This window comes from Athene cunicularia, unplaced genomic scaffold, assembly GCF_003259725.1.
Source record: "Athene cunicularia isolate RWA unplaced genomic scaffold, athCun1 chrLGE22_part1, whole genome shotgun sequence".
NCBI lineage: Eukaryota > Metazoa > Chordata > Aves > Strigiformes > Strigidae > Athene > Athene cunicularia.
In genome coordinates this window covers 546134-559808 of record NW_020799534.1, presented here as the reverse complement: position 1 = coordinate 559808, position 13675 = coordinate 546134, and the positions used below count along the sequence as shown (strand labels likewise).

Genomic DNA, 13675 nt, shown 5'->3' with positions numbered 1-13675 from the left:
GGGGGGGGGGGAAGGAGGGTGAGTTGGGGAGGGGGGACACCCCCCGCACCCCCCCCAATCCCATCCACCCCAGGGTGGCTGCTGGGACCCACCTCCCCCAACAGCTGCTCCCGGTGGCCTCTCCAGCACCTGCCCCAAAACTCTACAAAGGCACTTCGTGGCTGCTGGGGGCGGGGGGGGATGTGGAAGCTCAGGAGTGAGGGGTGCTGGTGTCTGTGTGTGTGTCCCCCCCCTCCAGGTTGTCCCCAGTCACATCACGCCACTGCTCCCATCCAGCCCACGGCCCCCCAGGCTCACCAGTGTGTGTGTGTGTGTGTGTGAGAATCAGAGCAAGTTTAGGAGGAGAGAGGAGGGAGGTAGAGGGTTTCTCCCGCGTGTGGCCCCGCTGTCACCCCCATCCCTGCGCCTGCTAGCCCTGCGCCAGGGCTTGGGAGCCACCCTGGGCTGGGGGGTGCACGGAGGCGAGGCAGGGGGCCAGCCGGGTCAGTGGCCATCGCTGCACTGTGCCCCTTGGCCAGGACTTACAATTTCACCCTCCCTGGACCTGTAGCCCCAGTGTCCTGGTCTGGGTGACGCTGTCAGAGGGGAGGAGCAGGGGGGGTCACCCCAAAATCCTGAGGGTGGCTGTGCCCTCCCTGGAGGTGGCTCCATGACCCAGGGTCCTCCCAGACCATCCTTCCCAAACCCCCTCGGCTCGGCCCTTGCTCTGTAATCTTGTTTTTAAATCCTATTTAAAGAAGCTGCTAAAGCGGGGTAACATTCACCATTTTCTTACTAATAATGACGAAAAAATCCTCTGTCTTTAAATCCTTTCAGGAAGCTGCTAAAACAGGGTAACATTCGCCATTTTCTGACTAATAACGAAGAAAAATCATGTCTTTAAATCCTTCAAGGAAGCTACTAAAGCAGGGAAACATTCACCATTTTGTCACTAACAATGAAGAAAAATCCCCGGTCAGAGGGAGCATCTTTACAGGATGCTCCACACCAAGATGTGGAGCTGTTCTGCAGCCCTGGACGCCTTCGGCCACGTCGATGCGGTCTCAGTTTATATAACGAGCTGTCCCCGGAGCTGCCCGGGCCAAGCTTGGTGCCGTGAACACGTCAGACTGGGGAAGAGTTTGGAAAACGGGTGATGGGAGTGAGTCTGCGATGAAAGAATCCCCACCCCTGCTCCAAAAGGGGGATGTGTCAGGGTGTCTGGAACAAAGGAGAGCTGAGAAAGGTTGTGAACTTTTCCTAACGGGAAGTTTTCACGGGTGGGAGCTGTGAGGGGACAGATGCCGGTCACTTAGGAGACATTCGCACACGTCCTGTCCCTGGACCCCCGGGAGCGGAGCTCAGCACCTCCCTCGGCCCGTCCCCTCCTCGGGCAGCTGCAGAGAGCCACGAGGTCGCCCCTCAGGCTCCTGTTCTCCAGCTGACACAAACCCAGAGTCCTGAGCCGCTCCTCAGGGCCCGGCCTTCCAGCCCCTCCCCAGCTCGGGCCGGGCTCCGGACACTGCTCAGGGTGAGGCCGCACCAACACCCGGCTCTTAGCGGGGCGCGTGCCAGGACCAGAGGCCGTGGGCACGAACTGGCCGGAGACCTCCAGAGGCCCCTTCCCTCCTCCACCCTCCTGCCATCCTGTGCCGGTTGTGGCCCTCGGCGGGGACGTCAGCGTGGGGCGCGTGGGGATGAGGGACCCTGCGCTGGGGGGGGTCACATCCACACCCCTCTGGACTCACAATTTCATACTCCCCAGACTTGTAGCCCGTTGTCCTGGGCGCGTTCAAGGACCTTCTCGCCCTTCCCAGACGCTGGGACCCAGCCCCAGACACTGCTCAGGGCGCCGCGGGATAAATCACCTCCTGTGACCAGTTTTCTGTGCCGCGTTTTTGCAGATCTGGCCTACTCAGCGTGGCTTAGAATCTTGTGGGTTTCGGTTGAGGAAGATTTAAAACCACTTTTACATTTTCTAGGTGGGGAGAGACCTGTTGCTTTTACTAAAAAGATGGAATTGTATCCAACAGTTGCCGAATGGTTGTTTTAAACTGAGAGAATGTTTTTGCCTGTGGATTGCCTCCAAGTTGGCGCATTAGAGCATCCTGGTGTATATTTCTCTGTAGAAAACACACAGACGTTGTTTCTTAATTTCAGCTGCAGGTGCAGGAAAGACTCTCACAGCCTGATGTATGAATTCAGTACGCTGTCAGCTGAAGGACCAAGGAATGCATCGGGTGAATCCCCCCCCCACCTCTGAAATACCAGCCACTATCAATCCAGACCCTCTCTGGTCGTTTAAAGCTCATTTGCAATCTCGCAGCATTCCCGGGAGGCTCACAGGACCTTCCGGGTGAGGTGATCCCACCGTGGACATCCTTGACTCCAACAAAGGGGATGTTCCTGGGTTGAAAAGCTGCCCAAAGGCATTGATTGCATTCAGATTAAATGAATCCATGAGCCAGTCGTCTGTTCTATCCCAGCTTGTGAAGGAAGCACCAGGCGCAAGGTGGATGACGCGCAACCCTGTTGTGGAATCCCTCAAATAAGCAAACAGCAACCAAAAAAGTAAAAATTATTTCCAACACAACCAACTAGCACCCTGCAAACGTACAGCGACAGATCTGAATGTCCACCCGAGAACAAAACTATCATCACAGACTTCCCACAGTTTAACGACAACCCAAAACGCTTTGAAACACCCAACCACTGCTTGTGCCTTTTGCCCTGGGGGGCCAGGGCGTCGGCACCCCGTTTATTCGGGATATTTCTTGCTCAAAGCAGAGCTGGTTGCTCCCCATCCACTAAGATTTACCTGCAGGAAGGATTTTGGGGGGTGTGGCTTGAAAGTGTTGCGAGGCTCCGCATCAGAGCTGATGACGTCACTATGGCCATGGTGACATCTCCGGGGCTGCTTATGACATCACAATGGCCACCAGGTATATCTGGAGCTGGGGTGTGCTGGGGGCCATTTGAGCTCCGCTCGCTGAGGCTGCACTGGTGTCCTGGGGCAATCTGAACCCTGCTTACTCTGGAGGGTCGATTGTCCCCAAAAACGATGACTGAAGAGGGGATTAACCCCAGTGGGGGCTGCAACATGATCCTTCCGATGGAGTCACAGGTACCACATCCGGGGCTCTGCCGAGGGGCTGAGCATCCCAGGGGGAAAATTCTCCCTGACATCCCACCGGCATGTCCCCGGCGTGCAGGAGGATGGGCAGGGGGAGATGCTTTGCACCAGGGACGGCTGCTGGGGGCAGGTTGAGCGTTGCTGATTGGAGCGTGGAGGCAAAGTAGTTTCTAAGAGACTTTCCCCGTGTTGCCTGCGGGGCATTTGAAAGTGGCGACTCCCAGATCGCTCCGTTTGCCCTCATCACGCTTGAGCTTGAGTTTTTTAAAATCGCGATTTTATTTAAATTACGATTTTATTTAGATTGAAATGTTATTTAAATCGTGATCTAACTTAATTGCCATTTTATTTAAATTGTGATTTAAAGCGATTTTGTTAATAAGCTCTTTCATCCCATGATTTTTCCAAGGTTGGGGTTTGGTTTTTTTTTTTTGGCAAATCCAGAGGGGAGCAAGATGCGTTTCTCAGAAGGGACAGAGGGTGGTGGAGCTTTGAAGATAAAGCTTTGCCCTTGCAGGCTCTTGAGGGCCTCTGGAGGTTGTTGGTGGCCATGGGCGGTGTAGTAAGTTCTGCGGGTATCACGTTTGGAAATTGGGTGTGATAAGAAGTGCAGGGTTTGGGTTTTTTTTTCTCACCCAGTTTGGAAATCCCTCTGTTTTTAGAAAGGAATGACAAGAAGCAGGAAGTTTGTTTTTTCTGGTCTGAAAGCCAACTCTCTCTCTCCCCCTGTAGTAAATCCTTCCCGACTCGTGTACAATTTAGATGTTATGAGCTGTTTGGGTATGGGAAGAAAAAGCTCCTACAAGTCCATGGTTTTAGGGCTGTGCCTGGAGGAGGCGCACGCAGAGGCCTCATGCTCTCACCGACAACGCACACCGGTCACAAGGATCATACAGTCCATATATTATTCCATCCTGCATATTCATCAGGTATTCATACATAAACACGGGAATTCCTGGGAACCATTATCACACTGCCCTCCCTCTTCCGATTCTGCACGCTGAAGCTTAGCAATCTCTAGAACTGAGTCTGGGGTGTAGTGTGGGTCGGTGGCCCATGAGTCGGTGGTCGCCATCTCCCCTGCCGGAGTTCCCTGTTCCCTGGTTTCACTGTTCGTGGCAGAGCTCTGTGAGCTGTTACAGCTCGCTCTCCCCAGGTCTCATTAATTTCAGGTTGTGGCACATCTGAGCCATTATCCCACGTGTTCTGGGGAATAAATGACTTCTGTGTCTGGACATCTCTCTAACAACTTCAAACAGAATTAGTTTCAATTCTAAATCTAATTCCCTAAGCAGTATCCAGGTGTACCCAGTAAATGATCACTGACCAATCCTTCGGCCTGGGCACAGGCTATACGGAGGAATTCAGAGGAGCATTGGTTTCTGGTTAGATGTGCAAAACGCAAGATACATGTAAACATGTAACCCTACTAAAATATCTCTCATAATTCTGTATTCCTACTGGAATCAAACATTAATTCTGATTGGGGGCAGATCAGTGACAGTACCTTCTTCTCGTTGCTATCCAGAGAGACGACGAGGAGGCAGTCACTGAAATGGGAAGCGCGAACAACGTCATCAACATTGAGGAGGAGGGTTTGGAAGGTGAATCTCTGCACGTGCTGTGCTTCTGAATAAGGCAGCACAGGTCTTTTCACATAGTTTATTATTTTTTTAACAAAGTCCCCATGAAGGCCACGGTGTGAGTTTTAAGTGACCCAGAGCCATCGCTTGTTGGTGCCCTGTTGTTGCAAAGCTCGAGTAAAATAAACCTCAGTAAAAGGGCGGGTCTGTGACATGCAGGGATCCAGTGAAAAACACAAAATTAAGAGAAATTGGTATTTCCTCCTGGGATGGCTGCACTGATTTAACCGTGGTGTCTGCGTCAACCATCCCACAATAGTGAGATCTCTGCCAATTCTGCTTTTTCTCAGGCCACTGGACCCTGTTCATGGGCGTGGAGGCGCCGCCGGCGAGGCAGAGCCAACAGCATCACCCACCCAACAGCCAGAACCCTCAGGAATGGGAGCAGGAGAAGGACTCTGAGCCGGGCAACCACTGTAACCCTTGGTAAGTCTCTGCTGCCGGCTGTGGTAGGAGAGGAGTCCCTGTGCCGCCAGCGCCTGCGGGCTCTGCTTTCTGCTCTGCGGGAGGCGAGGCTTTGCAGCTGCGGGTGCTGCTCTGAGGAGCCTTCTCCATGTGTTCTTCCACAAGAACAGTCTAATTTTTATTGTCCCTTCCTCTAGGCTCTTTGGAGGTTTGATCCAGGATGTGAAGCGGAAAGCCCCGTGGTTCTGGAGCGATTTTCGGGACGGGCTGAGGCTGCAGTGTCTGGCGTCCTTCCTCTTCCTCTACTATGCCTGCATGTCCCTGGTCATCACCTTCGGGGGGCTGCTGGGGGAGGCGACTGACGGCCACATCGTGAGCACCAATCTCTGTTGGGTGGCACGGGGGAGGGTTACACTCGTGCAAAAGTCCTTGCTGCAGTGAATTTGCTTTGGTTTTGTTTTTTTCCATCATGATTTATTCCCTGACCTGCCTCTTCCCTGGACAGAGTGCCATGGAGTCGTTGCTGGGCGCATCCATGACCGGAGTGGTGTATTCCCTCTTTGCCGGCCAACCCCTCGCCATCATCGGCAGCACTGGATCCACGCTTGTTTTCGAGAACCTCCTCTACAAATTCTGCAAGTAAGACTGCCTGCCGCGGCTGGGTGCTGCCAGAGCTGCCACAAGGCAGCAGTGATGGAGAAAAGATGTTTTTCTTCTATTTTTTTTGGTGGTAGTTGTTAGATTTAAGCTGTGTTCTGTGTCCGAGACGTTGCCTGCTGCTGCTTTAGTATGTGATGGCGCAAGAGCCCTCGGCCTCCGAAGGGCGGATGGGGGGTTTGGGGTTTCTAGGGCTGAAGTGCAGCAGCGGGAGGAGGAGAAGCCACAAGAGTGTGGGTGCCCAAGATGGGCTGCACAAGGATGATGAGACAAATCAGTCTGGTTTGGGGAGGAGGGAAGACTTGCTTTTCTCTGAGTGCAAAAGCAGGTGCTTTTTAGCCTGGGTTTTGCTGGGAGATGGAAGATATTTTGCTCAAATATCCAAATAGTTTTCTGATTACACTTAGAGCTTTGATGATTTTATTGAAAATGTAGGAGCTTTGCATGTGAAATGGCTATTTCCACGACAGTCCTTCTGTCGTGGTGACTTTAACATGAGATGTACCACCCTTACTGCAATTAAGTTGATTATTAAGCCCCAGCTTGCTGGTAGCAGGTGACTGGGCAGAGAACCAGCTGGTTCCAGTGTTGGGGCATCAGGGTGATGGGGGAGAACACCACCTTCCACACCAGCTCCATGACCTCAATTAGCCTCCATTAGATAATTGCTAAATGATGATAATGAAATAACTGGTCTCTGCTCCTGCAGCCCCCCCCCGGCACTGCAGCCCCGAGGCTGGCTGTGGTAGCACACGGCAACTGCGTTTACCCTCCGCAGCCTTGACGGACTCCTAAATTGTTCCCAGTTTCGCCCTTCGCGGGAAGGCCGGGCTCGGAGCCTCGTGCTGCCCTTCCCACCCTTGGTGTCATTTTGGTTTCCCAGGGAGTACGCGCTCTCCTATCTCTCTCTGCGGGCGTGCATCGGGCTGTGGACCGCCTTCTTCTGCATAGTGCTGGTGGCCACCAACGCCAGCTCTCTGGAGTGCTACATCACCCGCTTCACCAACGAAGCCTTCACCTCCCTCATCTGCCTCATCTTCATCTACAAGGCTCTGGAGAAGCTGAGTCAGCTGCTGGAGATCTACCGTGTGCACATGCACAGCAAGCTCGACTTGCTCACCACCAACAAGTGGGTTTTTCCTCCTAAAACACGGCTGCGCCTTGGCAGGAGCTCAGGGCTGCACCTCCGCCGCCATCCCCTGACCCCTCTCTTGGCTTCTCTCCTCCCAGCTGTAAGTGTGAGGCACCGACCCATCCCAGCAACGAAACCCTGCGCTTCTGGGAGAGCAACAAGATCAGTGTGTCCAGCATCGCCTGGGAAAACCTCACAGTGTCTGTAAGTGCCCCGAGCCACTGCTTCCTCATCCTGCGGCCATGGGGTCCAGAGGAATTTGCATGGTGCAAAAGTCAGAGCCCTTCAGGTGATGATGGGCTTCAAACCGGGCTAGTGCTGCTCTGAAAAGCCATTGCTTAAATCTCCTGTGTGGTTTTAAGCCATTTGGTCCTGGAAAGGAGAGTCCACCTGTTCCAGCCCACCTTGTCCCCATCAGAATGGGAAATTAATGTCCTCAACCCTGTTGCCAGACAATATTTTTGACAGGGAGCAAGATTAAGTGGCTGCTTTAATTCTTGTGGCAGTTGGAGGACTTAAGTTCAATCTTGAAGGGAGTAACTGGCTTTCTTAATTGGTTCCTACTATCTCCAGAGCTTGCTCCTTTATTCAGTGCTGTCTGCAAGTATGTGCATAAATGTTCATGTCTGAGCAGCTCTTGGGCTGTTGCTGCTGGAAGCTGAGCCCAGGCATAGGATGGGAGGCTCCTCTGGATATCTTCATCGCCTCTTGGCCAGGTTCTGCGAGGCCTCCACTGGGAAGGGACGATTTGTCTCTTCTCGTTTCCTGCCATGGTTGTCTTAGAGCTCCTTCCCCGTTCCCTCTTTCTCTGTCTCCAAGAGTTTCCAGCGTTTCCTTCCCCTCTGGTGTCCTCTTCAGCCATGGCTGCCTGCCGTTCTGGGGGAGGATGTGCCCTGGCTCTGTGTTATGGGGGCCCATCACATCCCATCTCTCCGCTCTCCTCTCTGCAGTTCCCTGTGTCACTCGTTCAGCTGCTGCTGCTCTTTCACTATAAATCTCCAGGAGCAGCAGCAGTCACAGGGTCATGGACCTTGGACCACGATCCTCCAATCCCGCTCATTACCCGAGGTTTCCTTGCCGCACGTGCACAGCCTTTGTGTCCTGACGCTCTGTTTCTCCAGGAATGTCGGTATTTGCACGGAGAGTTTCAAGGACCTGCCTGCGGACACAACGGCCCTTACGCGCCCAATGTCCTCTTCTGGTGCTGCATCCTCTTCTTCTTCACCTTTGTGCTGTTGACCTTATTGCAGAAGTTTAAAACCATCCATTACTTCCCAACCAGGGTAAGCAGAAGATGGTGGCCCGCAGCAGTCCCCACGCTCATGGTGATTTTTTGCTCAGGCAGTGGGAGATCAGGTCTTCCAAAGTGTTGGGGTTTTCCCACCTTCTGTGCATCATGTGCTCAAGGGGCAAGTTGGCTCAAATGAGGAACAAATGGTGCCTCGGTGCCTTATTCCCATTTTAGCAGTGAGCGTGGCTGTAGTGGCAGCCTGTTCCCTTATTTATTTATTTTTTCAGAGGTCTGAGCTCAAACAGCCCTTTTCCACCCAATTAAGCACCAGATCTCCCAGGGACAAACACAGCAGCAGCACCTAACCAAGGGATGTGGCTGCATGCCTGCAGAGGGGGGGGGTGGTGGGGTGTTAACCCGCCCTCACGTTGTTGATGTCCCCAACTCTTCCACCTCGCGTTGGGGCCCCGTTTGCGATGCCCCTCTCAGTCTGGTTTCTTGCCCCAGGTACGGTCCACAGTAAGTGACTTTGCTGGTTTCCTCACCATCGTCATCATGGTGCTCATGGACTTCATGGCTGGGATCCCGTCCCCGAAGCTCCACATCCCCCATATGTTCAAGGTAACGGGGGGGTTGGCACGGAGCTGGTTTCAGCTCTTGGGGATGCCCCAAGGGGATGTCGGGGCAGGACAGGGCTGAGCCTGGAGGAGGTGCTGGTGGTGTGACCATCTCTTCTTCCACCTCCGAACGCGTCGTTTCCTTCTGGAAATGAGAAGGCAGCCCCAGACTAGATACCTGCAGAAGTATCTGTAGGTGCTTGCACAGAGGACACTGGCACTGCTGAACCCCCGGGAGAGGGTGACGTGGAGCCAGGGCTGGGAGATGCTCTGACACAGGCAGGGAGGGAAAATCAAAGCCAGCGAAGGGGCTGGGCTGGGAGACAATGCTGAGATGTGATGCTTTGTTGCAGCCTACCAGAGACGACCGCGGATGGTTCATCAACCCCATAGGACCAAACCCTTGGTGGACGGTGTTGGCTGCGCTCATCCCAGCTCTGCTCTGCACCATCTTGATCTTCATGGACCAGCAGATCACCTCCATTAGTGTGGACGGGAAGGAGCAAAGGCTGAAGGTACGGGGCTGCAAGAGATGACCCCACCCCCAGCCCACTCCGGGCTGCAGGGATGGGGAGAAGCTCCTATTCCAAATGCTTTGTGAAGGCCTTGCTTTGGAACAGCGTCAGGCTGCGGGGCAGGATGCTCTCTTGAATTCCTGGTGACGCAGGGAGCAAATGGCAGGGGAGTTCAGATGAGCGATCTTTTGGAGCCCCAGAGTAATCTTAGAGCAATATAGAAGCGTGGTTTTGTTTTAAAATGTCAGCAGCGGCTGGGGGAAGGAATTGTTTTGATGCGCTGCCAGGGGTAACTCAGAGTCACATCTTTCTTTATGAATGAACAAAACAGTCTCTCCAAATCCACTTTGAACTCCTGCCAGATTTGGCTGCAGGTGCTTGTGCAGAGGCTGGCTACATCCTTAGTCGTTTCCAATTGTTTTAAATTCTCAAGAAGTTGGCTTGTGCTCAAGTAGGGTTTGAGCCTGACTTGTGACGTTGTCCTTGCTCTTGTGCCGCGGGATGCTTTATCTCTTGTTTTGCTCCCTGCAGAAAGGATGCGGGTACCACCTGGACCTTTTCATCTTGGCCGTGATGTTCGGGGTCTGCTCCGTGATGGGGCTGCCCTGGTTTGTGGCTTCGACCATCCTGTCCATCACCCACGTGAACAGCCTCAAAGTAGAGTCCGAGTGCTCAGCTCCAGGAGAACAACCCAAGTTTCTGGGGATCCGAGAGCAGAGGGTCACGGGCTTGATGATCTTTGTGCTCATGGGCTGCTCCGTCTTCTTCACTTCTCTGCTAAAGGTGAGAGGAAATCGCAGAACACCCAACGACCGCGGGCTTTTTGGGGGTTATGCACAAGTAGTCCCCTCTCCGCAGGGCTGAGCGGTTGTGGAGCGGAGGAGGAGGGGATCCCACACCTTGGGGCTTGACCCGCGGGGGGAACCAGCCTCGGTCAGGCTTTCCAGCCCTTCAGAGCCCCGTTTGCTGAGCTCGAGGCAAGCGAGCAACGCAGCGGCTTTAACTTTCAGGCCCACCCGTGTTTGTGGGTTGCAGCTGAGTGTATTCAGAGCAGGACGTCCGCTCTCTTTCGAACAGGCAGCACTTCACTGGTTGCAGTTTGCTGCCCCCAGTGCCCCAGAACTGCCGTTCCCAGTAGCTGAACACATCGTCCCCAGGGGGTTCCTCACACAAAGGGATCTCCTCTCCAGGCTGAAAGCAGGCACGTTGCTTTTGCACGTTGCCCCAAGACTATGTAGAAACAGAACATGGCATAGGTTAGCACGGGTGAAATCCCCTCTTTTCCTCCAAACTTGCCAGAAAAGAGGATTATTCTGATGGAAGGGAACACCAAGGTTCAGCCTAAAGCAGAGCATGAGCTCACTCGCACGCAGAGTCTCTGAGGGGGAGAACCCGACACACCTGTAACCCTGTGGGAAGTGGAAAGCTTGAGGCAATTTTAGGCAGTGCCTGTAGAAGAGAGGGGTAATTCTGAAAATGCCATTTAACCCCCAAACATTGTGTTCTCTGGTTTCAGTTTATACCAATGCCGGTGCTTTACGGCGTCTTTCTCTACATGGGCGTGTCGTCGCTCAGAGGCATTCAGGTACGGACTCTCGTGCAGCGTGTCGGCTCCCTGGTGTTCCACCTCGTGAAAATGGGGGAATTCAGGGCCAAGGAAAGGCAGTTTCTCCCACTGGTGGAAATCCTTGCTGCGGGGGCGGGATTCCGTGGGCCAGGAAAGGCTGTTAATAGACCAACGTGGAATAACGGCAGTTTGGTGGGCAGCCCTCATGGGAAGCGGGTTTATAGCTGGAGTGAAGGGAAAGTGGGGGCTGCTCCCAGGAGGAGCACAGTGGGATCCAGGATTTCTCATTGCATGCGAGGTCCTGAAAACTCCCCCCACGTCTCAACAGGGACAGAAACTTCCTGCAGTCCCAAGGTGGCCACTTCTCACTTTTATTTTGCAGTTCTTTGACCGCCTGAAGCTGTTCTGGACGCCGGAGAAACACCAGCCGGATTTCATCTACCTGCGGCACGTCCCCTTGCGAAAGGTGCATCTCTTCACCGTGATCCAGCTGATCTGCCTCGTCCTGCTCTGGGCCATCAGGGTGTCCCCTGCCGCTGCCATCTTCCCCATGATGGTAAGAGCCGGTGCCGCTGGGCAGCGGGATGTTTGCAGCGCTGGAGGGAGATGGAGCCTCAGCTCTGGCCTCACCGCATCTTCCATCTTATTTGTGAAGGTTTTGGCTCTCGTTTTTGTCCGGAAGATGATGGAATTCTGCTTCTCGAAGCAGGAGCTCAGATTTCTGGATGACATTGTGCCAGAAGGAGAGTTGGATGATGCCAAGAATGAACATGAAGGAGAAGAGGTAAGGCTTGCTGGGTGCTCGGGGCTGGACATCACCCTTGGGCTGTGAGATCGCCTGTTTCTATCACAGCTTGTCTTTCAGCTCCTTGGGGAAATGGATTAAGGGATCAGGGGCACAAATTGTGTTCTCTTTTATCCCTTCAGTTGTCGGGATTGGCGAAGACGAATACAGGAGAGCTCAACAGATAAACTTGAGGCTCCAAGAATGCTGCTTGGATGAGCAGCATCTGTCAGAGCTTCGGATGTTTCAATCGTGGGTTTGTATACAAGACGCCAGACCTTTTGCCATCAGATGGGATGCACCTGTCCCAGAGGGGGAAGAAGATGTTGGGGCAGGAGTTATCTGGGCTCACTGACGGAGCTTTAAACTGGATTTGAAGGGAGAAGGGGGCAAAGCGCCAGCCCATCTGAAATGCATCTATACCAATGCACACAGCACGGGTAACAAACAGGAGGAGCTTGAAGCCGTGATGAAACAGGAAAATTACGGTGTCGTGGCTATTACAGAAACATGGTGGGATGTCTCCCATGACTGGACTGCACCAGTTGATAGCTACAAGCTCTTTAGGAGGGACAGACAAGGAGGAAGAAGTGGTTGGGGTGGAGCTGTATGTTTGGGACTTTGAGCACAAGTGTAGTGAAGACACATTGGAGTATCTTTGCGTTAGAATCAGGGGAAAGGCCAACAACGCAAACGTTGTAGTAGGAGTCTACTATAGGCCGCCCAACCAGGACAGAGAGGTGCCTATATAGGCATTGAGAAGAAATCTCACAATTGCTTGCCCTTGTAGGAGACTTTAACTTCCCAGATATCTGCTGGAAATACAACACATCAGAGCGGGACCAGTCCTGAAGATTCCTGGAATGTGCGGGAGACAAATTCCTGACGCAACTGGTGAGTGAACCGACCAGAGAAGGTGCCCTGCTGGATCTCCTCTTTGTCAACAGAGAAGAACTGGTAGAGGTTGTGGTGGCTGGAGGCCGCCCAGGGCACAGCGGTCATGAAATAATAGTGTTCTCTATTCTTATGGAGGCCAGGAGAGGAGGAAGGAGAACTGTCATCCTGGACTTCCAAAGGCCTGACGTTTTGTTTGGGCACCTGCTTGGCAAGATCCCTTGGGAGACGATCCTGAAGGGTACAGGGGCCCAGGAAGGCTGGGCGCTCCTCAAGAAAGAAGTCTTAATGCCTCAGGGGTGGGCGGTCCCCAGGTGCTCTAAGAGAAGCCGGCACCAGAGAAGCCCACCCTGGCTGAACAGGGAGCTTTGGCTGCAACTCGGGGAGAAAAGGCGAGTTTACAGCCTTTGGAAAATATGGGAAAATAAATGGGAATATAATGGGAAAATAATAAAAGTCTTGTTTGTCTCACTGTGCGGCTCCCGTGACTTCTGAGGGGTGGGGGGGGAGTTGGAGGTTTTAAAGGGGGGTTTTGGAGGTGAGGGGGGAGTTGGCAGCGCTGCATTGGGGGAAACCCTGGGGTTTGGTTCAGGAACCAGCTGACTGGGGAAATATTTGAGATTAGTGGCTTTGGATTTGTATTTATGTAGGTGGGTTTTTCATTTATATGTGCAAGTAATTACAATGAGCTCTGCGTTGCAGGCAGGAGGGGATACCAGTGTCTCATGTGTCACCTCTGCCAGACCAAGGGTGTGCAGGGAGTTCAGAAATGGGACTGGGTGAGGGTGAGGGTGCTGGTGAAAGATAGAAATGGCCCCATCCAGTGAGCAGTTCCTCCTCCCTGCATTTTCTGGGGACTTTTTGAGCCATTTGCCATACAATTAATTGGCAATAAATTAAATCCAAAGAGGTTCTAGTTATCTTTCATATAGTATTTTTTAAAAAAATTATTTCAAAATCCCCTCTGGCACAGGTCTGTGGGGTCAAGCAGGTGCATCCTGATTGCCCTTTTCTGTAAAACTCGAGGATTTGAGAGAAAAATGAGGCACTTGAGCCAAGCCAGGGTTAGAGGCTGGTGCTTTGAAAGCCCATGGAATCTCAATGGGGTGCTCAGAAGG

General features: G+C 53.1%; 1 protein-coding gene and 1 long non-coding RNA gene across 2 annotated transcripts in view; both read left to right on the top strand.

The window, feature by feature from the left end:
* SLC4A8 (solute carrier family 4 member 8) overlaps positions 1–11532 on the top strand; it is a 15007-nt gene extending 3475 nt beyond the window's left edge. The window contains exons 5-20 of the mRNA XM_026867622.1: positions 239–303; positions 2306–2335; positions 3020–3103; positions 4641–4716; positions 5046–5181; positions 5358–5532; positions 5666–5799; positions 6701–6946; positions 7048–7153; positions 8071–8232; positions 8688–8801; positions 9151–9312; positions 9844–10095; positions 10829–10897; positions 11262–11435; positions 11482–11532. Of these exons, the coding sequence (XP_026723423.1) occupies positions 239–303; positions 2306–2335; positions 3020–3103; positions 4641–4716; positions 5046–5181; positions 5358–5532; positions 5666–5799; positions 6701–6946; positions 7048–7153; positions 8071–8232; positions 8688–8801; positions 9151–9312; positions 9844–10095; positions 10829–10897; positions 11262–11435; positions 11482–11532 (2036 nt within the window). The remainder of the gene's footprint in view (positions 1–238; positions 304–2305; positions 2336–3019; positions 3104–4640; positions 4717–5045; positions 5182–5357; positions 5533–5665; positions 5800–6700; positions 6947–7047; positions 7154–8070; positions 8233–8687; positions 8802–9150; positions 9313–9843; positions 10096–10828; positions 10898–11261; positions 11436–11481) is intronic.
* Positions 11533–11548: 16 nt separating this feature from the next.
* LOC113491027 lies at positions 11549–12558 on the top strand. The gene is made up of 3 exons (XR_003400332.1): positions 11549–11663; positions 11807–11919; positions 12454–12558. It is a non-coding gene; the product is annotated as an uncharacterized LOC113491027 (long non-coding RNA).
* The last annotated feature ends 1117 nt before the right edge of the window (positions 12559–13675 follow it).